Here is a 25,530-nt window from a genome sequence, read left to right on the forward strand (position 1 = left end):
CTATCGAACAGTTACACGCAAGTGCTGGTTTATCTCCTTCCGGAAACGCAGCTGCATCTCTGCCACCACCTGACGGCTCAGGGCCTTGTCACAGGACTGAAAAGTCAGCCTGTAGCAGAAGCTCCTCCGCCCTGTCTCTGACTGCTGGAAACTGTCTATTAACTGGATGGATGTGACCATTTCACACGACACCTGCCTGGCAATGGTGTGAAAAGCAACTTCATCGAGCTGTTCCCCATCAGGAATCCAAAAGCTGACATCATGCACATAGGAAGGTGGATAGAGAGAAAAACTCTTGAATAGCCTTAATTCCCCTCTAGGAAATTGATGGAGGAACCGATTGTCTGATGTCCAGAGCATTCGCCAATCACATATTCCACAGATCAGCATGACTAGGAGGTCAAGATTCAATGAAGCAAAGACAATAACCAGTTCACTGCTTACTAGTTCATAATGAGCTGTTCTTATAACTCCCACACAGGAGTCCTTGTCATGGGAGCCTGAAGTATCTGCCTCCACACAGATTAAGTACTGAATTTTACTAAGCTGAGATTCAAAAGCAGCAAAGTCATTTAGCTCAGTTGTTTCAAAGCTCATTGCTTCCTGCAGGTTGATACTCAGTTTAAAGCTGGAAACAGTCTGGTGAAGAGAATGTATGCTGGTTTTAATGTTATTCACCAGCATCTGGATATAGCTTTTCTCTGTACCTCTCTTAATGGCACTTACAAAAACCATCTCATGAAAAACAGGCATGGAGTAAGGAGTGATAAAACACTTCCTGAAAACCAGCCCAGAAATAACATAAAATGTCTCTGGGAGAAAAGCTCCTCTTTGTATTACTGCCTGAGCATAAGGTAGAAGGGAAGGTCTAAGATAATAATACTGCTTTGAAATGTGGCATCCCTCTTGTACATCCACCCAGCCATTCTTATCTGCATCCTTGCAAAAATCAACATGGTGAAGTGAAACTGCATTTCCCAGTCCATTAGACATTTCTTCAGTGCTTGGAGTCTCCTCTGGGTTCAGAATGATCCAAAAGACATTTGAGTGACAAGCACCATTGAGTTGACCTTGGTGGAGCAGAGGAAGGCAGGAGTCAATGTTTTGTAATGGAAAGGCTTGGCTAAGCTCTGCAGTGAGCTTCTCCTTTAGTGTCCGTACTGGATGATTTGAATTTGGCTCTAGGAAACCCCTGTGAAAAATAAAAGTGAATTATGCACACCACTAAACAGATTTCCCTGAGACACCTTCTTGTGATCATCATTTGAGCCCAGCAATTTACCCAAAACAGCCTGAGATGTTAAGGTTTCTAATAATTACCCGAACAAGCCAAGTCTTTCATCAAAAGTGTTGAAATGGCTAACATGTTTTCAGGACAGTGGTATTTGTCTCCATGTTACAATCAAGAATTAATTGCACTTTCACTGGTAAAAAAGGAATGAGACTTAACAGTCAGGATCACCACTGCCACCCAGCACATGCATTACCAAACTACAGCAGTGAATCAAATTCTGTTAGACTTAGATAGTCTCTGAAGTACACAGTAATTCACCTAAGAAGTTGGTATTTTTTAATCCTCCTAGCCTTAGTATTGCGGTATTAGCCGACACCAAGTCAGCTCCTGAATGTCTTCCATAATATAGAAAAAAGATTAACGTTTTCATCTTTATTTGTGCATTCAAGTACGCAGCAGCTCGGTCTCATTCACAAAGTTTTTATTTGTTTTGTAGACTGTTGCAGCAGGGAGGAATCAACACGACCATTGTGATCAATAAGCACGATTCGTTTATTGGGCTGCTACCTTCGGTTAATATAACAATGAATATGCAAATACTAGGCACTTGATTGGTTCTGGCACAAATAAGGCATTGCGTAAGCTCATTATTTTTACAGTTAAACTCTGTACTCTTATATTCTCTATTTTTATGTGCTTATCTTGTTTATTAGTTAGTGTCCTTGTCTGTAATTGGCCAGAGCATGGCGCTTCCCTCCAGATGTCCCTCAGTTCCTCAGTATCTGGTGCTAGTAAGTCTGCACCATTCTCTAAACAAATGTTCTATTTCAGCTCGTTGATGGGAATGTGACCTTTCTCTGTTAGCCACTTCTCCACAGTAGACTTGTTTTTAAGTAGGCCATAACCACAAGCCAACAGGAAGCAGACTTAAAGAAGAAATGGAACAGGAAATTCTGTAAAAAGGGAAGGTGAAGCAACTCCATTTTATCTGACACCTATCCTTGTCATTCCCACTGAGAGCAGGAGTGTGTGTTACTGCCAAACAGAAACTAATTATAAAACTTACCTATTGATTTTATCCACGAGTACCTGTGGTACTTGAAAAGAAACTTTTCTGTTTTCCAGTTCTATTTCGCAGCTCATAGGTTTGAAATATGAAAGTGGCATGCTTCGTGTGAAAACGTGGTTTAAAGCACCCTCTACACAAAAAGATTTATCTTGACTCCTGACAATACACAAAAGCAGAGCACAGTCATTGATCACTTCCCATGCTTAATGTGTCGTAAGTAAGAATCACACAGCTAACTCTGTGCAACACTAACATGCTTCTTGTTGAATCCTAGGTCTTATTAAAAGGTGCTAAAATGCGACATTGCCTGGGAGAGTGGTCCAACACTGAAACAAGCTGCACAGAAAGGTTGTGCATTCACCATCCTTGGAGACTGAATGTGGCTCTCAGTGATTTGCTGTAGCTGGCTCTGCTTTCAGCTGTGGGGTAGGACTAGATGATGGCTGGAGGTCCCTGCCAACATCAACCATGCTGTGATTCTGTGATTGTCTGCTAAGCAGTTACACGTTCCACAGTCCTCCTCCCATCTTTAGGCTGAGATTGACATTTGTTCTCAAATGGGCCATTTTGACCTTTAAAATCCTAAAATAATCTTATTTTTTAAAGGGTACTTTGGCAAGAAGCTTGCATTTTATCTTGGCTATTCTATTCAGAGGCGAAAAAGAACTGTAGCTATTTCAAAGAAAATTAAAGGAAGTTCCTCTCTCCAACAAACAAGATACTAAAAGACCATACTAGTGCGAGGTATTATAAGAGCACGAATATCAACTTTTCAGTTTTGCCACATTTACCTGTAGCCAGTACACTTATATCCATGGATAGTCTCTGCTTTAAAAGGATGAACATTACTCAAGATAAATCCAGCTCCGGCTGCCACAGCCACTATTTGCCAGCTGTTGTGCCATTCTCTCCTTGGTTGATCAGCAGGTGTCCCACCCTGTCCATTACAAAGAGCCACATGGACCTCTCCCTCCTCGGATAGCACTTCTGCAGAGCTGGAAGGAAAGCCAGGAAACAAAAAAAAAATCCTGCTATCACACTCAGAAATCTTACAGTGTCAGAAAAACACACATAACACAGCTAGAAATCTGTATCACAGCATTCAATTAGCATAGAACTATGTCTGGCTTACTCACCTATGAAAGAAGTGTGCAAGAAGTTCTCTGTTCTTCACTACCCCAGACTTTCTCCCACAGTGAGGGAAGTTGAAATAAATACAGTCAAATTCTCTTTTTCCTGGTAAAAAATAGTCCTTCAGCTTGGTGCAATCCACTGAGAACATAACTTCAGCTCCTTCAACAGCAATTGAAAAACAAGACTGATGTTAATCAGTATGGAAAATGTTAAAGGAAGGTAGCAGTTAGCCCTCTAGTCCACTTTTAAAGCATATCAGAGCAACAGCTACCAGGCATCTTCCCACCCGTGCATTAGGAAAACCAAAAAGCCTAGGTTTCCTTTGCTCACTTGCGGAGTCTTCTGCTGGCTACTTGTTTCAGTTCTCTTTCAGCCTGATTAGACCTTAGGGCAAATTGATTCAAATTCCTCTTGGCAAAAGCAGTCGTCTTAGGTGCGTGGAGTGGTGAAGGGCTATAAAGTGACGGCACAGCTCCTGCGGAGGGAATGGCAGCTGCGGACCCCTGATCTAACGAAGGCATGCGGCCGCTCCAGAGCCTTGTCATGACAACAGCGGTTAGAGCTAAGGGCTGAGCACTACCGACACCGTTCCTCTCCCCGCCCCGACCTCCTAGGACGCTGTGAGCAAGGACCACCGCCACCACCCTCCCTCCCCAACGACGGGGGTGCGAACCCACCTTTCTCCCGCAGACGCTGGATGTTATCCTCTGCTCCCCCGCACCCGGACACCTCCTCTTCGCTCTCGTAGCAAGTGGCCACGACGTGGGTTCCCTCGGCTTCGCACAGCGAGGCCGCGAAGGAGAAGTTGCCCTCCCCGATGAGCAGGACGCGGCGCACCGGCTCCATACCCACACTCCACCCGGCGCTGCCTCATGACGTTTCCATCGGTCGCCTGCTGGTGGCATCAGGCCGCCCCGCCGCTGGCCCCGGCTGGGCTCAGCTGGCTCCGCTGCGAAGGGGGCTTCGCTTCTCGAACGCAGCCTGGGCACCTGCGGCCATCTCCGTTTGCTTTGTCGGCAGCCGCTCCCCGACACGGACCCTCTGCACAGAGCTCGCATAGCTGCCGGCGCCCCAGGGGAAGCCAGCAGCTATAACTGACAAACCGGTGTAGCCTCAGGACTGCGGGTTATGGCTTGAGAGAGAATAGCAGTGCTTCACTGGCGCCTGTTCTATTTGTGGGCCCGCAGCTGCTGCAGAGGCCAAGGACAGTGTTTCAGGAGTCACTGACAGTGGAAAGCTTAAAATTGTTCAAAAAGCAAGCTCCAACGGAGAGCTACCGCCTGCAATGAGGTCTGAGTCCAGTTTGCCCATTAGGTCCCTGTGGCCTTGGCTAAATCACCTTGTTTCAAAGGGTGGGTAAGTTATTCTGAGACGTATTTCGTACTGAGAAATGCAGGATCAAAGCTTAGGGAAATAGACACCATACTATCCCCTACCCCCCCCCCCCCAAAAAAAAAAAAAAACCAACAAACAAACCACCAAACCACAAGCAAACAAACAAAAACAAACAAAAAAACCCCAACACCCAAACAAAAACAGCCAACCAAAAAAGCTTTTTGTCCTCAAGGAGGAGCACAGCTCTTCTCTGGTGCCCTCTGTCACACACACAAGTATAGGAAGTCCCTCTCCAGTGACTGTGGGAGTAGAAAGGACAATATTCTATGTCATGTTAACTGGTGTTGAGATCCAAGATGATCCTAGGGACTTGTTGATTTCTCTTGTCAGATCATGCCCAAGATCTCTATGTACAAATCCCTCCATGGTCCTTAATGTATGATACTGGCCTTGGGGAACTGTGGATGGACTTGGGCAGCACTTCTAAACTTTCCCAGTATGGCTGGAGATGCACCACCAATGAAATGATTTATCAACAGAACCCCTATGGGGTGAGGTTTTCAGTATATTCACTGAAACAACATCCTTTTCAGATTACCACAAGGCAAAGTACTGGAGAATAAAAAGTACATGCACAGAACTGAAATGCAGTCTGTTGGATCTGTAGTGTAGCTAAAGAAGAGCTTCTGAATGATGTTTGTACTTGGAGATGACAGGGTTGTTTTCTGTCGTTTTCTCATTGTTGAGTTGCACTCCTGTGCCACCACAGAACAGGTATTTCAAGTCATTCAGGGAGTGGTATTTGCATTTCAAGTATTCTTGTCTAGCTAACCTCATCACCTTTATCCCCAGTGATCTTTCGCTCAAAATTCCTATTTCTTGCTCCCAAATCTGAGGCTAACAAAAGCCTACTCTATAGAAAATATTTGTGTTTTGTACCGCTCAACAATGTTTGCATAAATCAGATTAATACTGTAGATGTCAGATCCTGTTAGCTGCTTGAAGGGCACTGACAACATGGTTTCAAAGTGATGTGATTTGCATCATAAGAGCAGAATGTTCTCCTCTCTAGATATACCTGTGTTTACTGCAGCTCTGCAGTTTTAAACTGCAACTGCTCTGAATTGGTGGCAGGAATTGGATGCTTGTCCATAGCATGAGTCATTCTAGAGATTTAAGATACAGTTGTCTTCCAGTCAGTTGTTATCGAATACCCACACTTCAAAGGGGTTTGACTATCATGAAGTTGTTTTACCAGTCTAGTCTCCACTGGAAAAACTTTCTGTTGCTTGTGAAACACTCTGAAATCCTCTGGCAATATTGAAGGAAAAGGTTCATGCAATTAGATGTTTGCAAAACATCAGAGTACACCAAGTGAAACTAGCAAAGTGTTTGTGAACACAAAGACAAACTCTTCTTGACACACCTGCCACTCAAGCTGTAAGCAAGAATGATGTTTCCCTGCACAGCAACCTCACAAAGGTTTTTTGACTCGTCATTTCCCTTGTGCTCAGTGCTAAAACAACAAAGTACAAGCTGCTTATTCATGTTTTATTTGTTAGTAAACTTTCTCAGCATAAATAATAAGAGTAGCCATTCAGCATAGCTGGTATCTGATGAAAAGTGCTCTCAAGTGGCTCTCTCAGGGTGACTTGGAGGAGCAGCCTACTTCCTTTGCGCTCCTGCAATGGCAGGCTTCTCTTCACGGGTGATGGGGATAGTGCGCTCTGGGACATCACTTTGTTTCCTTGGTGCGCTCACAGTCAGGACACCATCCAGAGAGAGTGATGAAGTTATGGTCAGAGGGTCCACATCATCTGGAATCCTGTATTTCCTGCTGAACTCCCTGGCAATAAAGCCATGCTCATCCTTCAAAAGGAGAAGAGAAGGAACAGCCCTGGTTAGAAATGTTCACTCAGTTCCACCTAAACCACGGGCTCTTTGCATAAAGTCCGAGACTGGGAGGCTCCAGCTCTCACAGGAAAACTTCAGAAAATTAGAAGAATTTTTATTATGAGATGCTCTTTTTAAAGAGACAAGACACGCAGAAGTGAGGCACTGCCCTGCCTAGGCTGTAGATGCCTGCAGGTACACTTTTTAAAGGAGCTGTATGTGCCAGAGACTGGTCTCGTTGCACAGGGGTGTGCTGTCATTCCTAACATGCAGCAGCTAGACTCATATGCAGTGCCACCTACCCCCGTTCCTGAGGGTCCCCAGAACATTAGAAATACACAGCTTTCTAGTGAGCTGATCTCTGCTATAGTACTTGATTATTTTCTTAGCCAAAAAAAAGTTTGCAGAAGCTATGTCAGGATTATAGGCTTCCACCAGCTACAAGTAATGCTGTATTTCCTGACTGACAGACCTGTGTGATCCCAGAAGCTCTTAAAGCTGACAATTCCAGTCACATAGCTATTTTATTACATGTATTCGTTTCCTTCTGGCAAGGAGGCAGTGGTGGAGGGAGGTGGAGACTGGCAAACCCTGCTGCATACAGCTTTGGACATGGCTTTTGACTTCTGGCTGTCCAGTTGCCACACAGGTCTCCAAGCCAGCAAGCAATGCTGACAGCAGAACACAGTCTTTAAAGATTACAAACTGGTAGATGGGCCTTTTTCAGGAAGAGGTAGCCTCATGGTAACAGAACAGGGTAATGCACTGATTCATTATGTGGTTTAGCTATTACAGTTTGTTGTTAACTTATGGAATGCCTCCCTGCATTCCTGGCCTCTTCACAGAATGAGGGAGGCCCAAAAATGCCCATTTCAAAGGTGATTTTCCAGTTCAGTTCACAGTTCATGTAACATCAGCAATAAATCTTCACCCTGTTGCTGCCCAGTCTAGGATCATCTGGGCAGGGTGGGGTGTTGCACAGAGCATCTTCCATTAGGATTGGTTAATACAGAAACCAAAACTATTTGAGATGAGCACAGAGGATTATTTTGCAGTCTCCTTGTTTAACCATAGATGAAGTTCACATTGACTCTATCAGTCATACAATTAAAGTAGAAGTACCTGGCGCTCCTCATGCTTCCCGTGAATTTCTATCATGTCCCCCTGCACCTTCACTTTTAGCTCTTCAGGGGAGAAATGCTTCACATCAAGATTTACAGAAAATTTGTCCTTCTCCAATCGCATCTGCAAAACAAGTAGGTGGCTTCAGAAAAGAGCGGGTGAGGGTTTCAGCTTAAAAAGACTCTCAGAATACAGCAGTTCAAGACTCAGTGTGGTATCTACACATGCAGTATCTGACTTGGCATTCTGATCTGGGTGGCTTTGCCCTTTGCTGTCCTGTTACATTAATGCCCATCACTGCGGTATCTAAAATGTGAATGCTTTCTCTTGATAGATGTTTTCCTTGGAAGCAAGGAAGAGATTCTCAATCTGAATTTATTAAAACTGACTCTTACATTGGCATACGGGTTTTGCATCCAATTATTTTTACAGAATGTCTGGGGGTTTCCAGTTGCTGTGGCTGGATTTTGCCAAGTCTTAAAAGCAAAAGAAACCCTGCCTGTACAGCTGACTGAAGCTCATCTGAAGGCTTGCAGGCTTTCCCCTGTATCACTGCTCTTTAATAACCCAAATAATGTGTCACTGGTGAGAAGCGCAGCCTCATTGCTCACCTCCATAAGCTGAGCAGCAGGACTTTTGCCAAAACTCAAAATCACCTGTTGCTAATCTCACCTATTTCCCTTCCATTTTGCACTTTATCACCTCTATTAAACACTGCTTTTTGCTGCCTTCTGAGGTTGCATTTTCAAGTTCTGCCTGTCTTGGACACGTGTGTGGAACTTAGCTATATGAGCTGGCTCTTTCAGCCTTCCTGCTGCATTCATGGTTAGGAACATGCAAGCCTCCAGGAGCTCTGCTCTGGGATGCGGAGGCAGACTCTGTGCCAGCTCTATGCTTACTGGTTTCTACAGTTTGACCTGGGAGGCTAAGTGCTTCTTCCTTCTCCTTCCAGAAGACTTCTTTACTGAGTGAGATGTTGTTACCTGTGGCGCTTTTTATGGCTGCTTCAGGGGACAGCCAGACTCAGGTCACTAAATCAAGGGAAACATTATGCAAAGATTAAAACAATACTTTCAATCCTTTGGCTTAGAATAACTCTAAAAGTTACTTGAAAATAAGACAGTTGACTCACAGAACAGGTAGGGTTGTTTGAGCTACGTGCTTCTTGGCTCAGCCCCTGAAGTAAGCAGCCGGCTGCTTCATGATTCTTTGGGTCCTGTATCTTAAAATGCTTCTCTTCTCAGCAGTGATTCTCTAAAATAGGCCCCTTTTTCCTCAGCGTGAGCTCCCACACTGCCTGACATCAGTATCCCATTACACCTGCCAACTACCCCTGTGCTGTTTGCTTCTCAGGAGGGAGTGGGATTGAAAGTTTTGCACAGCAGACAGGGAGATAAAGGTTCCTCCTTTATTCTGTCAGCTCTTGTTTGCCAGTTTGCTTCTGTTCTGAACGACAGGGCAATACTTGCACTCAGTTACAAATGATTAGAAAAGCACACAGAGGTTCTTGCTTAATGCAGAAGAACAGAGGCACAAACACAGCACCCTTTTCCTCAGCCTTTTCCTAATAACCACCTATAAGAAGCTTCCAAGATCTCAGCTTTCATGGGTCTCCAGCTCCAGGCCCATCAGGATGTGCACACAGCAATAACAAAGAGCATAAAGAAGGGAAGATTACCTCAGAGAGTCCTGTCTCTAGCCAACTGGGCATCCGAAGAATGGGGGATCTCATCAAGAAGGGACTGAGGCTGGGGGAAGCAGGGAGTAGCTCTGACTCCTGCAGGTGCTCTCCGAATATCTGGTCAAAGATACGACTCGGTGCCAACCAAGACAAGAAGGGTCTGCGGATCAGGGGGTTATGAATGGTGATATCCATTGGAGTGCGCTGGAGGTGCCTGGCAAACAACTGTGCTGCAGTGCTGTGCCGGGAGCGCACGACAGCTTTATATCCGTGCAGCTGGCCTGATCTTCTCCCCCCGCCAGGCCTCTTGAACAGTGGTGTCAGGGATTTTATTGTCCCACTCCTGGGCTGTTCCCTTCAGTGGTGCCCAGTAGTTGTCTGAGGGATTTGAACACATTGCTGAGGAGGAGGGGGAAGGGGAGAAGAAGAAAAGGAGCCTAATGGGGCAGCAAGAAGCCAAACTGCCCAGCCACCCGCCCTGCTCCCCACGTGCTGTTTATCTGCAGAGACCCAGGCAGGCTTGGCGGATGTTCCCAGCTGCTTTGGATGCCAGCAGGATCAATGCAACTCCTATCTTTGGCTTACAGGGAAAATGACAAGGGACCATTGTTCCCACTGCCAGCACTGAGACTTCAGTCATACATCACCCACCAGCCTAGGGAGAGATCTGCGCCTTCTTAAGGCAAAGGAGGGCACAGGCCTGCTTTAGTTGGAGGGCAGGAAAGACTCCAGGAGGTCTTTGCTGAGATACCCTTGGCAATGCAGTTCTCTGCAGCCCAGTGAGCCTTAGTGGATACCCATTGGTGTGTGTGTGTGAATGAAGGATGGCTTTCCTCACAGTGCTTCAGCCCAACACCTCTCATCTTTTGCCCACTACAGAAACCACTTGGCTGGAGTGAGCAGAAAAGCCCAGCACTGTGACCTCAGAGTACTCCAGAGGGCTGTCAGCAGAGATAAACCAGGCATGATGGGGAGTTTCCCAGGGCATGTCTTCATTGACTATCATAGTTGCTTAGTCCATCTCATGCCCCATCCCTGGGAGTGTTCAAGGCCAGATTGGATGGGGCTTGGAGCAATTTGGTCTAGTGGAAGCTGTCCCTGCATGTGGCAGGAGGGGGTTGGAACTGGATGAGTTTTAAGGTCGCTTCCAAACCAAACCACTCTGTGATTCTGTGCCAATAGCCTCCATGATGCTACACTGCGACATGACTTCTCGGGGATGCAAGCTGCCTCTATCTGTCTGTGCCCTCGCAGTAAGTGATTTTCAATAATTATGCTTCTAATATGTCTTCACACATTTATTTTAATTCCTGCCTCATCTGTGAACCTAAATCGTTGCAATAGCATCAGCCCAGCAACTGTCCTTAAAGGGCAAGAGTTAGTCTCTGCCTATGTTTGCTTGCAACTTAAACACAATTACTGGCCCAGAGGCACATCATTCTTACTGCTAGCACCACCAGTCTTTTGCAAAAGGTTCTGACCCTCTTTGTCTCAGCGTGGCTGCAAGAACAGGGAGCAGGGTTTGCTCTGTGCAACAGCTCAGGCTATAAATACCTTCTCCAATTCCCCATTACATCAGCAGTAGTGCACCTGCTCTCAAACTGCAGGGACATGGACTCAGGGAAATCTCTGGTTTCAGGGTACACTACTTCCCCCCATCCGTGTCCCATTCCTCCCTCCCCCTGACCACCCCCAGTTCAATAAAACTGGATCTATGCCAGCTTCAGATCCCTGTTAACTCGTGATCTCTGGCACAAGCATTTCCCTGGGTCTCATTACATTGTGCCAAAGCTCTGGACAGGGAACAGTCTGGACAGGCAGCTTGCAGCAGCACCATTCAGGATGCAGAGGAGTCAGTACCTGAATCCTGTTAACTACCTGCACCACTTCACCACTCATAGGAGCAAAAGGCTTGAGCCATATGCTCAGCTGCTGGGAAAATGAACCTCCCTTGTGTAGGGCACAGGAAGGGCTGATTTGGGTCCTAAGCTAACAGTGGGGAAATGGGTGTGATAGTGACTTCATGTGACTGTGCATGACCTGATCAGGCACCAGCCATCATTAGCTACTGCCCTATCACCATTGGGTGCTGCAGGGCCAGCAGGACCAGTGTTAGGGACTATTTGAGCCTGCTTACAATGAACTTTCCTGCTTGCCCTTGCCTTTGGGAGCACCACAGGCAGCAGAGCCTGGGGTCTGTTCTGCTTTAGCCTCCCTTAGCTCACATCTGTGCCTCCCTGCTGTACTTGGCTGCCCGTTTGCCTCCTGCACCCCTTGCTCAAGGAGGGGATCTCACAGGGTGGGACGAGGTAAGGCGTTTTCCTGAGAGGTCCCTGACTGCAGACAGTGCCTGCACTCCCTGCTGGAATGCAGTGAGAAGCTTCCGTCGTCACCCTGGCAAGGCATCCCGGGGCCTGTGCTTGTGGTTATTTTGGTCCATCTTTTTATCACACACTCCTCCCTGTGGAATTCACCCAATTAAAACCTTGCAATCTGCAGCCTTCACTCTCAGAGGCAGTGAGTGCTTGGAAAGACACACCATGGCTGCAAGGACTGTCCCCCATGCCTACCCCATGAGTTCGGAGTATGAGTTTGCCAACCCTAGCAAGATCTATGACCAGAATTTTGGAGAAGGTAAGCAGCTTTCTCTTCTCTGGTGCAAGAGGGCTGGTGGAGTCTCCCTGGGGATATTGAGCTCCAGAGCAGGCTAGGTAAGGTAGAGCCAAGGAATTTTAAGTGCAAGAACCCAAACGGAGGTGGGGGTTATCCAGGGAATAGCCAGGGTCTCTCTCTTCAGGTCCACTTCCTCCATCCATGCTTACTGCTGTCTCTCCTGTTCTCCCTCATGCCCCCAGTGGTCTGGCATTCATGCATATGCTGTGCAAACATGGAGCAAAATGCTCTGGGGGCAGAGGGGGGGGTGGTTTTGCAGCCGGAGGCTGTCGAGAAAAGCTGAGCTGTGGTGTTCAGCACAAAGCTGGGCAGTGGCTGGCAGAGGGGAAGGAATGTGGGCAGCAGCAGAACCATTCAGCACCAGCACAACAGCGTGAAAATGCAAAAAGCTCCAAGAAAAGCCTCCTGGACAATGGCACACAAAAGGCCTTTAGTTCTTCAGGGCAGTTTCTTCACCATCAGCATTTTCCATGCCCATCCCTGGCTGTGTGCTTTGCACTGCAGGGCACCCAGTGCACCTACCAATCCCTCTCTGTTCATCCAGCAGACATGCAAAAGCTGGAACCAGCCCTTGTCTTGCTGGCAGCTGCTGGCTTTGTGGTGGGAGGCCGTGTCTGGCAGGCATCTGGCTGTGTATGTGCTTTAGGGACACAAAGGTAGGAACTGAAAGAGACTTCATCCATATTGTGCTGATGTGGTGGCAAAACCAAGGTGTTTGCCAGGCCTTAGCTTCCTCCTGTCAGCCTCCCCTATCTGCTGCCAACCATCCTTCAGCAACCCCTTCCCCTGGAAACCCCACACTCCTCACTGTGTCTCATTTTCAGGTGTGTCCCCATGTGAGATCTTAGCACCTGCTCTGTACCATGGCTACTACATCAGGCCTCGGATCAATAAGCAGCTGGATAGAGGCACCTCTGAGATCAGCCTCAATGAGCACAAATTCGAAGTATTCCTGGATGTCTGTCACTTTCTGCCGGATGAGCTCACTGTCCGCACTGTGGACAACCTCCTGGAGGTGATGGGGCAGCACCCACAGAAGGCTGACCGCCATGGCTTCATCTCCCGAGAGTTCACCAGGACCTATATCCTTCCTCTGGATGTTGACCCCTTGCTGGTGAGAGCCACGTTGTCCCATGATGGCATTTTAAGCATTGTGGCTCCCCGGACAGGGAAGGAGATAAAGGCCAGAGTCAATGAGGTGAAGATAACTCAACAGGAGCAGCCAGTGGGGAAAGAAGAACAGTCTGGGGAAGGAAAAGAGAAGAAAGAGTCCTAAAGGCCCCGAATCTGGGCTTTCATAGGGAAGGTGGGTGGGACAGGGATGGGGAATCCATGGTGACAGACCCCTATTTCCCATCATCAGTGTTTAGCAGGGCTGTGAGCAGCCATACGTATGCCAGATTTTTGCTTCTTAAGGCTGATGGCTGGAAAAAGGGACTTGGAACCAAAAAAGAGGGGGACTAAAGTGTTGGTGTGAGGGACTGTAATGCAAGTTTTATCCTAGGTCAAGTGCTCATTGAGCACCGTGCAAGGTGCTCTCCTCTCATCCCAAATGGCAAGGGTCACTCTTGCCCTAAACTGTGAAGCTGTGTCACAGTGGACTGTTAAACAGCTGCTTTCCTCTAGCCCAGGAGGGTACTGGGAAGAGGGAAGAGATAATCCCAGTATCTTGCTTCTGACCTTATGGAGATGTAAGGTGCTTGTTGGTCTGTAAAAGTGCCTGCAGCTCTCAGGAGGAAAGAGGAATAAATCTGCCTCTGATCTTCGCTTGTTTCCATTGGATTCATGTTCCTTCTAGCTAAAGTACTCTGCAGCAGGAAGGATGGACAGATCTTTAGCTGCTCCAGATGTGGGGAGCAGAGCAGTAGATTATTCACACTGAGCTCATCTGTGGAAATGGCATCAGTGGAGACTTGGAGGACCTCTGGCCATGGGGCACCAGGGGGACCTCTGTGATTGACTCTCCTGGCTCAGGTGCAGCTGGAGCTGCTTGCTGTTGTAGGGAGCCCACAGTAGGCAACATCCTCAAGGAGAAAAGATGTAGTGATGAGCTCTTGGAAGCTCACTGTGCATTTCTAGGCCTGCAGCTGAAGTTAGCCCAATTAAACAATGCCAACCCATGCCCTCTGCTTGCTTCAGCCCTCTGGTTTATGGGACATAATGCTTGTTCACACATGCATTTCATGCCCTTTTCAGCCCTTATGAGAGAAATGAACCCCAAACTGCTGAAAAGAAAGGCTCTGCTCAGATCCCAAGTGCCTTGCTTACATGCTAGCACTCTCTGTAGAGTTACAGGTGGGATGAATTTGGTCCCTTTTGCAGACAGTGTGATGCTACCAGCTACATGAGAAATGTCTCAGTAGTCTTGTGATTTTGGGCCAGGGTTCGTGTGTGCTGCTGTCAGTGGCAGCTGCTGCCTTGGGATGGCCCCAAGGGCTCAGCAGGTGCCAGTTGCAATCCTTGTGTTGTCAGAGCCAATTAAAGCAGCCAAAATGCTGTGTCACTGGCCAAATATGGGGGTCCCTGGCATGCCTCAGTGCAGCCTTCTCACAGAAAGAGGAGGTAGCAAGGTCCCCATGAATAGAGCTTCTCCCTCTCCCTGCTGGGATGTGACTTGCAGACTTCTGCACTCTTCCTCCATGAACAAATTGGGCCAGAAATGTTCTGCTCAGGAGTCTGTCCCATGCAGCATACCTCCTTGGTTGCTGAAACAGTGATACAAGGCTGCTCTTTCACACTTGCCAGGCAAAGTGAGATCCAGACCAGAGCAAACCACTTTGCAGCTATTTTCAACTTCTCAGGGCCCCTACCATTAGTGAGGATCAGAGCCAACTTAAGTGCAGCCCTGCCTGCAGGCTTTATGAGAGCAAGCAGGAAGATCGCTAAGACTCCTTCCCTGCAGTGCAGATCAGGTACCCCACACTCACAGTCTCTACTACTGAGGGATGCCCTTCATTTTGTATAGGCAATGTCAGCTTGTCCTGTGCTTGAACCACACCTATCACAGTGTGGCTTCAGTTCCTCTATGGCTGAGGTACCTTGACATGGCAATAGAAATGCACAGCATTAGTAGTCATTACACAGTTCTGTTTCCCCTCTGACTTTTATTAGCCCTCCCTTTGCTCTCCAATGAGTTCATTCTCTATTGCTGGGCACTTGCAGGCTGATGCTGTGCCAGTTGCACAGCTTGTTACCCAGACGATATCCCTGAGAGCATGAAGACAGATGCCCCAGCAGTGATGCAGTGAGAGGGGCTGGCACTGCCTGGTGTCAGCCACTGGGCTGTTCCTCTGCACCCTGTAAGGCTTTGCAGAAAATATCCTGATTGGTTTGCTGAGCAGGAGCGCTGGAAGCCATGCTCTCTTTCATCCTTGCAGACACAGACTGAGGAGGGAATGCAAAGTGGCAGCCAAGTGATCTCCAGCTCTGCCAATGTTTTCGATGCCTTTCTGTTTCTCTGGTGGAGCTCAAACCAGCAGCTCCACTATTTGTGAAAGGGGCTGATGGGAACAGTCTCCCAGCCTTTTCTTCTTTCTTGTCCACAGAACAGCAAAGCCCAAGTTATCCCAGAAATCAAAACAGATACTGGCTCTCTAAATCAACAGTGTCTGTGGCAAACCCACAGACAGTCTGCAACTTCCCAAGCAGGGACAGACTCCTGAGATGACCAGATCTTTGCAGAACCCTGAGAACATGGTACTGTTGGGACTAGGACTAAATCCCATTTACCCACATAAATCTGATCTTAAATTCTCCCTGGGCCACTGTGGTGCAGACTGAACCAAACAGTTTCTTCAGCCACATGCTGACAAGCAGTTTCTGAGCAAGACTCAGGCTCTGAAGGTCACAGTGAGCTCATCCAGGGTTCAGCTAAGAGAGCAGCTGTGCCCTGTGGTTCAGAACTCATCTCCTGCCACTTCTGGACAGATACAGGCTCTGCTCTGCACTTGGGCAGATGATAAATTATGCTTGTGAGCCTGGCTGAGAGCATGGGTACAGCTGGAATAGGGGACTAGCACTGGTTCCTGAGATAGCCTGCCAGAAGCATAAATTAAAACTTATCCGCTTGTCAGCACATCCCATGAGATATTCAGATTTGCACAGAACTGGGGTTGTCTCCCAGATCAAAGCTGTGGAGCACAGTTTCTGCTCAAGGACTACATTGACAAGGTATTTTTCAGTATTGAGCATCAGCTCTCTTAGAGATGCCAGAGATCAGCTATCTGTCATTCAGTCCAGCAATGACCCACCACAGTCTGTAGGGCTCTCAACAGGGGTAAAAAGGTAAAATGCACATTAATGCTCTTGTTTAAGGTGCTAAGGGGTAAGCCTAACAGCTGTATTGCAGGTTCTTAATGATGTGAGGTCCCTCATGGGATTCTGTCATTCTCAAAAGCAAAATTCTATACACTTACATCTAGCTAGGTAAGAAAAAAGATTCCCAGTAATGTCCCTGAGTTTTCATATACCTTTCTGCCAGTGGCAGAAGCAGCAGCACTACAGTTCAGCTGAGAGTAAACCTGCAAGCCTGCTCTCACCTCCACTGGGTTACCACCTTCCCTCCCAAGAAAATACACTTCCTTTCCCAGACGATGCCAGCCTGTGCTACACATTTTTCTGACATCCTGCTGGAGTTGCAATGATGAACAGCAGGAACACACTGAGAGCTCCCACCCTGGTGTTTGTCCTTTCTATCAGGAACATTTGAAGTCCCTCCTTCATTCTCTTTTGCATCACTGCTTGTATCAGCGGGTTGCGCTGATGGGAGAGCGGGATAGCGGAGGGACATTCACTGTGCAAATCACAAAGCAGCATTTTAGCCCCAGGGCAGAGGGATGCTGCTACCTTGCCCTTTCCTATCTGGGTAGCAAGAGGTGAGCGCTGTCCCTAGGGCACGGAGAGCCCAGGGCAAGCGCTCCGGTAGATGGCACGCACGGGCCTATAGCAAAGCGTCAGTACAGCATGGAGAGAAATCCGACACTGCCAGACACTCCCTTGGAATAGCCAGGGGCCGATCAGGAACCAGGAAATACAAGCTCTCCCTGTCCAGAAAACACTTCTGTTTCATGGAGGAGGGAGCGACATGGGCAATCGCTGCAGCTGCGGGCGACCATGGTGAGTCCGGCATCCGCCAGATACGGGGATGGCAGCGCAAGCTCCGGGCAGCCTGAGCTGAAGTTTGGGTGGACTTGCAAGCTTTGCTTCTTGGTGCTGGGTTTGACAAGGCTGCTGCCCGGCTCTCGGCACTGCACCATGCCAGCTCACACCGAAACCGAGAGCAAGTCAGCACGGACCCTGGGTCACTGCAGGTGCCGGGGCGGGGATGGCAGGCTGGGGCAGCCCCTGCTGCCGAAGGGAAAGGCTAAGGGGCTTTGTTACTCACATCCCTCAGCCGTCACGGGCTGTGGCACCTCCTGGGATTGGTAGCTTGGGTTCCCACAGCCATGCCAGCAGCTGAGAATAGCTCAGTTCTAGGAAGGATCTGATTAAAATCCCTGTCCTTGCCCCAGGGGGTTTCCAGGCAGGTAGACACCATATGTGTCCCTTTGGCATAGTGCAGGGAGGGGCCTTTGGGGCAGTGCTGGCATTAAAGGCTGATAGGGTCAGCTATGCCATCCTGCTCTCAGCTCCTCCAGCCCTTCTCCCTGCCTGCCTCTGTCTGGGCTTTATTTGCACTTGGGAAATCCGGGCCACGTTTTTCAGATGATGTTGCTCTTTCTCCCTGGGAGCAGGATGACAGTTTAATCCCTCCTGGCTCATGTTGTGCCCTGGACCTCCTGCTTAGAGAAAAAGGGCACAGTGGAGCATCACTCGGTGCCAAGTGGAAATATTTTCAGCTCTGAGCATGGTACAAGGGGAGAGCCATGAATACAGATGAAGCTCCGAGGGCATTCTCTCCAACACTGCATCTGTTAAAAGTATTAGAAATTCATCAGGGCTTTTTAATAATGACAAGAGGCACAGCATCACCTAGTGGCTGAAGCAAAGGAGGAGGTTCAGGGCACCGAGGTCCTTCCAAGGTAAATAGGAATGGGCTTGGAAGACACCTCCAGAGGTCCACAATTAAGAGAAGACTGGTGCTTTGAAGCCCCACTGCAGAAGTCTGCATGATTCATAGCTTTACCTTGGTGACAGAGGGAAAAAATGGTACTTAATTTTAGTTCAGGTGTTTCCAGACTCCTTTACTGCTTTTATTTCTGTGTATTTTCTCAGCACCACAGCTGTGTCAGCAAAGAACTGAGCTTTCTAAATGAAGGTGAAACTTAAAAAAGGGCTAAGGGGAGATAGGTAATCACCTTCTTTTGTATGGAAATCCTTGTCTTGATTACTACCAAAGCACAGGCCCTAAGGGAGACAGAGCAAGGAGCAACAGACTGAGTTGCCTTGAAAGAAAAGTCATTACAACAAATTTATTCACACAAGAAAGATATCAATGAAGGGAAGTTTGCCCTCAGGTCGGGGGACCTCTGCAAGTATGGCCCTGTGGAGGGCAGGCCCGGGTATTCTCACCATTTTGTTTAGTACTCAGGGCCTCTGGTGTGCATGCAGAGTAAAAGATGCCAAAATTCGGGACCAACTGCAAAGCAGGCTTGTGTAGGACAGAAATCAAGCTGTCACTGACATGGGGAAAGGGGAAGAAGTAATACAGGAGCAGGGACATATGTGTTGTCATGTAGAATGTACAATGTGCTTTTAGCTGGCTGTGAGTTAGTTACAACATGTTTGACCTGGTTTCGAGAAGAGGTGAGAGGTTTGCCCTGCTCTAGTTTCCCTTGCCATATCCGTTCTAAATACCATAGATCTAAGGCTGAGGGATGCTGTCTCCTGCCTGGCTGTGATTAGCCTGCAGACAGCCTCAGAATAGTTCCAGCCTACACACTGGCTGTTAATGTGCTCTCCACAAAGGAAAGCAACCAAAACAAGCAAAAGCAGCTTGAATACTGAGTGGCTGAATGCTGTAGAGAAGCGAAGTGCTTTAGTACACAAGCCTTGGCAAGGAAGTCCCTGGAGTCTCTGCAAGCTCGCAGAGACAGTGGAGAAGGAAGCTGCAAGAGCCAAGTGAGAAATACCACAAGAAAAAGCAACACTGCCTTGAGCTGGGGCCCTGACTCGTGGGGACAGCCCCCCAGATTGTGCCTGTTGAGGACTGGAGGGCCATTGGTGCCTCTGTGGGGCTGCACACAGCTAAGGCATGAGAAGGAGCATTGGATCCTTTTGCATCGGCCCATGGCCAGCCTGCTTTCCCCAAAGCTGCCTTTGACTTCCCTGATCTAGCAAGCCTGGTTAATCATTACTGACCATTTTGAAGGTCTCAAAGTGCTTTGCCTGCATTCATGGTTATTTTTGTTTTGCCATTAGTGCCAAAGATATTACAGCACACACTGTCCTGCTTGCCCGCCCACAGGAACTGCCTCTAGAAGCTGGGAAAGGCAGAGCTCTGCCTTAGGCATGGCATTGTTCCTGCCTGTGGCAGAACTGTCTGGCAAATGCACACAATGTGGGACATAAAGTGTTTCTTGGGAACCATCTGGTAGCTCTGTAGCCCCATTATAAGTGCTGCAGGAGAGACACAGACCTGTGTGAGACCCTCAGCTGCATGCTGTGTTGGTCAGCAGCCAGCACCAGATGGATATGCATACGCAGGAGGAGCCACACAAGGGCTGGCTCCTGCTCTGCTCCAGCCAGCCCTCTGGGTGCGATGCAACGATAACATTGCCTTCATGCATCTGACCCAGAATGGGACACGTCTCTGCGCTGCCAGGCAGCCTGTGCTCCTGCCAGGACCAGTGGGCTCAGCTCCTGGCTCTGTTGTTACAGCTGAAACGAATTCACCTCCTGTTCATTCTGTGGCTGGAACGTAGCTGTATTTGGCTGGTATCTTTCTGATCACACTGGTACAGCCAAGATTAGGGTTTGGCTTGGATTATACTAAGTGCTTGGTTGGTTTGGTTGTGTTTTAAGTGGAAAACTGACAACAGGAAAACTGTCTGAAACACTAAATTAGCACAAGATCTGCACATGGCTGCTCCTTCGGCAAGGGGGGCAAAGTGGAGTGTGTGGGGCTATCAGAGCATCCAGCCCTAGGAGAAGGGTTTTGTTCCAACTGAGGGCATGCTCTATATTCATGCATATATACTGCATCTTTGATCATACAGCTGTGGAAATGTAGTTGCAAACTCACAGTGAAATCTGTTCTCATCATCATCTGTTTGTCATCAGACAGCCAGGCAGGGCTGAAAGGCAAGGAGATTTGGGGGTCTCTGTGGGTCATGGTAGCTGTGTCAAAGGAGAAGGAAACACATCCCCACAACTCCCGTTTGGACCTTCTCCTTGCAAGAGTCACTCATGTTCTGGTTTGGCTCAGAAGTTCTGTGAGACACTTGGGCCTTTCTCATTACCCACAGATATGGTACCCTGGGGTGGTACATTTGGGTTTGCATGTTATGGCAGCAGAGGCTGGGGCTTCTCAGTGCTGACATCTTTCTCTGATTTCAGGAATTGTCCTTCGCCTTTTAAAAGAAAGAAAGAAAAGCAAGGTAAGGATTTGTGGAAATGCTTTAGAGGTCAAGAAAGGGTATAGTCACTGAGCCCCTGGTTAGGTAACATTAGTCAGTGCCACGAATTGGATCTCTGAGGCTGAGGCCCCTCCCGTACTGTAAGGGCTGTAAACATCTGTCTGACATCAGTCCCTCAGAATAAAGTGCATTACCTTAATATCCCAGTTGTATTCAGTGGACTTTGGACCATGCTGGGCAAAATATGTTTGCCAGGCAGCAAAGGAAATAAAACTGGATCTATCATCTCCAAGGGCCTAACAAGGAATCTCTCTGTGCTGTGTCTGTCCTCCTAGGTTCTGCCAAGAACATTGCGGTCCACAGCATGTTGTCATCCCAGAAAACCTTATTTTTTCCAAGGAAATAAGCCCAGGCTTTCTTCTTGGAGGCGGGTCCCAGAGACAGCATTAGAAGGGTGTCAGATGAGATGGAAATTTGATTTTTGTCCAGTGAGGAGAGTCCATGGGACAGACACTGCATTTCTGCATTCAAAGGTGGAACAATAAACAGTTTTGTTAATCTGAACCTCTGGTATTTCTTTTTCAGGAACAAATGTGAGACATGAGAGCCAACAGCATCAGCCTGACAGGAAGGTAAACAGCTTCCCAGCGTTGTTTTCCTAACTCTATTGAGAAGAGACAGAGCTGACCACCACACCCTAGGCAACATGGGTTGGGAGGACATGGGGCAGCTTGTTCAGAGCCATGAATTGTCTCATTCTGTATAGGCTTTAATGGCTGTGGGAGCAACGTGCACTGCTGCACAGTGATGGGGGCCCATTTTTCCCCCCTAAAGTGCAGTGGAAGCAGTAAGATGAAATCTCTTTCTGCTCCTGAGGTGTCAAAGGCCTGGATGATGCTGGGGAAGGTGTGAAGGGTGTCTTTGCTTGGTCTGGGGATGGTGTGTCTAGCAGTAGCCCAGGGAGCTGACCTTCCAGAGCTCTTTTTCCTCAAAGGCTCCAACGTATGAAGATGTCATTGAGTTTCCTGTCTACGCCACTGTGAGTAAACCCAGGAGCATGAAGCAGGATGACAGCATTCATTACGCAGACATCCAAGTGTTCACCAAGGTCCGTGAGCGCTCTGCAGCAGAGGTGAAAAACTTACAAATGCAGAATGCCACAGAGTATGCCACCCTCAACTTCCCCCGGCCCAGGCTGAAATATGATAGTAAGAATGGGACCCTGGTATAATGGCTTGATGGTCCTCTTCTCCTTCAGCAGCAAAAGGATTTCACAGACTTAAGGATGCTGTAGACACAAGCTAACCTCACAGACATGTCAACTGTCCTTGAGAAAGTGTGGAGAGGCTGTGTCTTCCACCTGCATTTCTCTTTGGAGGATACAGACATGTTTATTCTCATATGATGAGTAGCTTCCTATCTGATTCTGCTGGCAAAAATCACCTCTTCTCCTTGGAAGAGTTGCCTCTGAAACTGGCAACCCATCTCCTCTCAGCACTGTGAGAAGACAGAGCTGTTCTTGGCTGATGAAGGCTAAAACTCACAGCTCAGAGCTGCAGTGAGAAAGTTCTTGCTGTGGCACAGGACGAGCTGAGTGCTGCTCTGCAGATGGATTTGGGAATATGGCATACAGGATTCAATACTGGGGCAAGGGAGATGTCATAGGATTTTATGTCAACGTTAAGAAAATTCTGCAGTGTGCAGAATGACATGTGGATGATACTGTGAAGAAATGGCATGAAACTTCTAACAGTATCTACTGCAACGTCTTCTCCCAACACCTGCCACTGTAACTGAAGTCATGTCCTATGTAAATCCTTGTTTTCTCAAAGAAAGAGTAGTGTTCTATAACCATGCAGAGCATGCTAAAACCAAGGCCAGAAATGCAAAATTAACTGAGGGGTACAGAACAATTTCTTTCACTGAAGGGCTGTACAGATACGCATCCTTATCCCAACATGCCCAGAAGTGAGCAGTGAGCTCTTGGCTCTGACTGGAAATGAAACAAGGAAAATTCACAATTTAACTGCAAGGCAGGCATTTAAAAGCCACCGCCTATATTTAGGGCACTTATGCAGTCCTTAGAGAACAGCAGCTGTCTGCATGCCTGAGATATTAGGGATGGATCCTGGTCAACTTTAAAGAGGGCTTTGGACTTTTTCCTCCATTTTCCTTATTTTGTACTGTCTACCTTAGGTAACCCCAGTAACATAGAGCACACACCATGTGGTGTTTTCTGCTGACCCTCCCAGATACACCTTCGAGAAGTTGTTTATGGATTTAAAATAGTGTTAGTAATCCAGTATAGCAATCATCAGAAAGGCTTCTGCCACTGGACTGCATTTGGCAGTTGCAGCACTGTCAGTTGATCAGGCCTCCCAAGCGGTATCTTCAGGCACTAAATCAATGCTTGCCACATTCTGTTCCTAAATAATGGTTTACATAGCTAAATGCAGATCATGTGACAACCTGTTTATTGCCAGTGTTTAAAAATGGACACCTTGGTACAATGTCTAACCAGACATAATTTTGCATATTATGGCTCAGCTAAATGCAAAAGGCATGAAGGAATTCCTGCCCATTACAAAAATAAGCTGTTAAGGGCAGCGTTTGCTAAGGTGGAAGTGTTTAGAGGACCAATCTTTTCTACCTTTTCACCCATCTCAGCAGGGCCATTGTAAAGCCAGAGGAACATTTGAAGGAGAAGGCACCTTTTTTATAACAGATACAGTATATTTTTCTACCTGAAAAGGGTTTTTTGCCCATGCTATCTATCTGACCTCAGGGGGGCTATTGTAAAGTCTGCAATAGAAAGCCCTTCATTTACAGTAGGTACAGGATTATATTCTTTTAAGGGCTGGTTCTTTTGAGTGCCAAGGATTCCTCTTTCTTCTCCTCCATGTCCCTTTCTGTACTCCATGCCCAGCATGAAAACTTGGCCTTTGGACTGAGGAGGATTGAATGGGCACAGGATTTACTTACGAGAGTATGTCAGGGAGTCATAAGACACTTTAGCACTCAGTGCTGCTAGCTCTGGTTCATGCTGGGCACCAATTGTATACCTCCTTGCCCTGAATCGCTGGTACAAGAACTAGAAAGGGACACTGGCTTCAATTCCTTTCAAGCCCTCCCTGTCATAGGAAGAAATTGGATTTTTTAGACACATTATTAAGGATGGACTATAGTTTTCAGGAAATGGGAGGTTTTCTAGAAGGTACAGACTCCAACGGGTTATTTTTAAACACAGTTAAGTGAAACAGTCTGCTATTGCAGTGGCACACACAGCATGTGGTACTGAAGTTTTTCCTCACCCAGCAGAAGAGCTGGGGCCAGGGACAGCAAGCTGCGCAGACAATAAGGTCAAGTTCCTGAGCCCAGAGTGATGCAAATTTGCACGTCCATCAGGTTAAACCAGTTTTGCACTACACTAAGTAGGACTGGGTTTGACTCAGAGGAACTTGCTTTTACTTAGTCATGTCACTTAGTTCTGTTGATCTAGATCAGCCCTTTGGTATTCTGAATTAATTGGGAGCTACAGTAGTATCTTTTAATGAATGCCTCAGAGCCTGGAGTGATAGTTCATCTATTCCTTAAGGAGCTCCATCTTCCACATGTAGCTAGCACTTGCTGTTTCTGGAAGTACAGCATGTCTTAGAGATAATCAGATGCTCTACACAGGAACAGGAGCACTAATTTTGCCTGTTTACCAGGCCTTAAATAGATAAATGTGAAAGTCACATGTTCTGCAGTAAGGATTTTTTTCTAAAGGACTTGGTCTTGCACTGAATATTAAAAGCTTCCAACAGCGTATCTCCTGTGTTTCCAGAGGTTGTTATGTTTAGGTGTTAAATGAGTGTTAATGTATCAAATGTTCCTTGAACATTAAAGATGTAATTTTTAGTTTTAATTAATAAATGTGCACTTTGGGGGGAGGCTGTTGCCCACTTGATGCACTGGGACTCTAGGAGCGCGCACGCGGCCCCGGCTGAGCGCCTGCAGAGCGCCTGGACCCCCCCAGCCTGAGGCTTCCTGACTCTTACCCCGCCCGATGCGAGGGGACCCGATGCTGCTGCCGACGAACGCTATAGCGCAGAACAGCGCCATTCCGTCCCGTTCCGTCCCACCCCGGCTGCAGGCGGGCCCGTCCCGGCCGGGCGTGGTCTGCGTGGGTCCGCCCCGTCCCGCCTCCGTTCCCATGGCAAGCGGCGACGCGCCGCGGCCGGCCCGGGTAAAGGTAGGGGGGCAGGACGCGGGGCTCTCGTGGGGCGGGTTCAGCATCTCCCAGCACCCCCACCACACATCAAGGGGACCCTGGTTTTCCCTGTGCCAACCCCTCCCCGGGGGCTCCCCACCGCCCAGGACCCCCGCCCCCCATCCTGGTCCTATCACTCCCCATACCCTGTTCTCTGCCACCTAGCCCTGCTCCTGGGGACCCCTATGCTCCAGTCCCTCTGGGTCGATTCTGTTTCCAGCCACACAGCCCTTCTGAGGCCTCAGATCCTTGCCCCAAACCTAATGAAAGGCGGTAGGGGTTGGTCTCTTTTCCCAAGTAACAAATGATAGGACAAGAGGTAACAGCCTCAAGCTGCACCAGGGGAGGTTTAGATTGAATATTAGGAAAAGTTTCTTCTTGGAGCAGGCTTTCCAGGGCAATGGTGGAATCACTGCCCCTGGAAATGTTCAAAAACCATGTAGACAAGGCCCTTAGTGACATGGTTTAGTGTGGGCTTGACAGTCCTGGGGTAAAGGTAGGAACTGATGATCTTAAAGGTCTTTTTCAACCTAGCTGATGCTATGATTCTGATTCTATGGCCTCCCTGCTCACTCACTATGAGCCTCACTTTGCAGAATGGGCTCTGAAATACCTCCACTC

The 25,530-nt window shown here is 47.9% G+C and overlaps 4 protein-coding genes across 5 annotated transcripts; 2 read left to right on the plus strand and 2 right to left on the minus strand.

Annotated features, from left to right (window-relative positions):
• Positions 1 to 4,311, minus strand: FDXACB1 (ferredoxin-fold anticodon binding domain containing 1). The gene is made up of 5 exons (XM_065697052.1): positions 4,115 to 4,311; positions 3,440 to 3,596; positions 3,095 to 3,298; positions 2,301 to 2,459; positions 1 to 1,192 (listed from the first exon to the last, which is right to left on the minus strand). The coding sequence occupies exons 1-5, from the start codon at positions 4,281 to 4,283 to the stop codon at positions 1 to 3; spliced, it is 1,881 nt and encodes a 626-aa protein (XP_065553124.1). The 5' UTR covers positions 4,284 to 4,311.
• Positions 4,312 to 6,308: 1,997 nt separating this feature from the next.
• CRYAB (crystallin alpha B) lies at positions 6,309 to 17,593 on the minus strand. 2 transcript variants are annotated; one of them, XM_065697255.1, is made up of 3 exons: positions 17,525 to 17,593; positions 7,788 to 7,910; positions 6,309 to 6,641 (listed from the first exon to the last, which is right to left on the minus strand). In XM_065697255.1, exons 2-3 carry the CDS (start codon positions 7,908 to 7,910, stop codon positions 6,438 to 6,440), a joined length of 327 nt encoding a protein of 108 aa, XP_065553327.1. In that variant the 5' UTR covers positions 17,525 to 17,593; the 3' UTR covers positions 6,309 to 6,437. The 2 variants fall into 2 exon arrangements, with proteins under 2 accessions (XP_065553327.1, XP_065553325.1); XM_065697253.1 differs by lacking the exon at positions 17,525 to 17,593 and adding an exon at positions 9,466 to 9,997.
• Positions 11,992 to 13,907, plus strand: HSPB2 (heat shock protein family B (small) member 2). Its single transcript, XM_065697169.1, has 2 exons — positions 11,992 to 12,102; positions 12,966 to 13,907. Exons 1-2 carry the CDS (start codon positions 12,009 to 12,011, stop codon positions 13,415 to 13,417), a joined length of 546 nt encoding a protein of 181 aa, XP_065553241.1. The 5' UTR covers positions 11,992 to 12,008; the 3' UTR covers positions 13,418 to 13,907.
• Positions 17,056 to 24,589, plus strand: C17H11orf52 (chromosome 17 C11orf52 homolog). Its single transcript, XM_065697256.1, has 4 exons — positions 17,056 to 17,256; positions 20,638 to 20,678; positions 21,243 to 21,289; positions 21,652 to 24,589. Exons 1-4 carry the CDS (start codon positions 17,225 to 17,227, stop codon positions 21,886 to 21,888), a joined length of 357 nt encoding a protein of 118 aa, XP_065553328.1. The 5' UTR covers positions 17,056 to 17,224; the 3' UTR covers positions 21,889 to 24,589.
• Positions 24,590 to 25,530: the final 941 nt, after the last annotated feature.

Source organism: Lathamus discolor, chromosome 17 (genome assembly GCF_037157495.1).
Source record: "Lathamus discolor isolate bLatDis1 chromosome 17, bLatDis1.hap1, whole genome shotgun sequence".
Taxonomy (NCBI): Eukaryota; Metazoa; Chordata; class Aves; order Psittaciformes; family Psittacidae; genus Lathamus; species Lathamus discolor.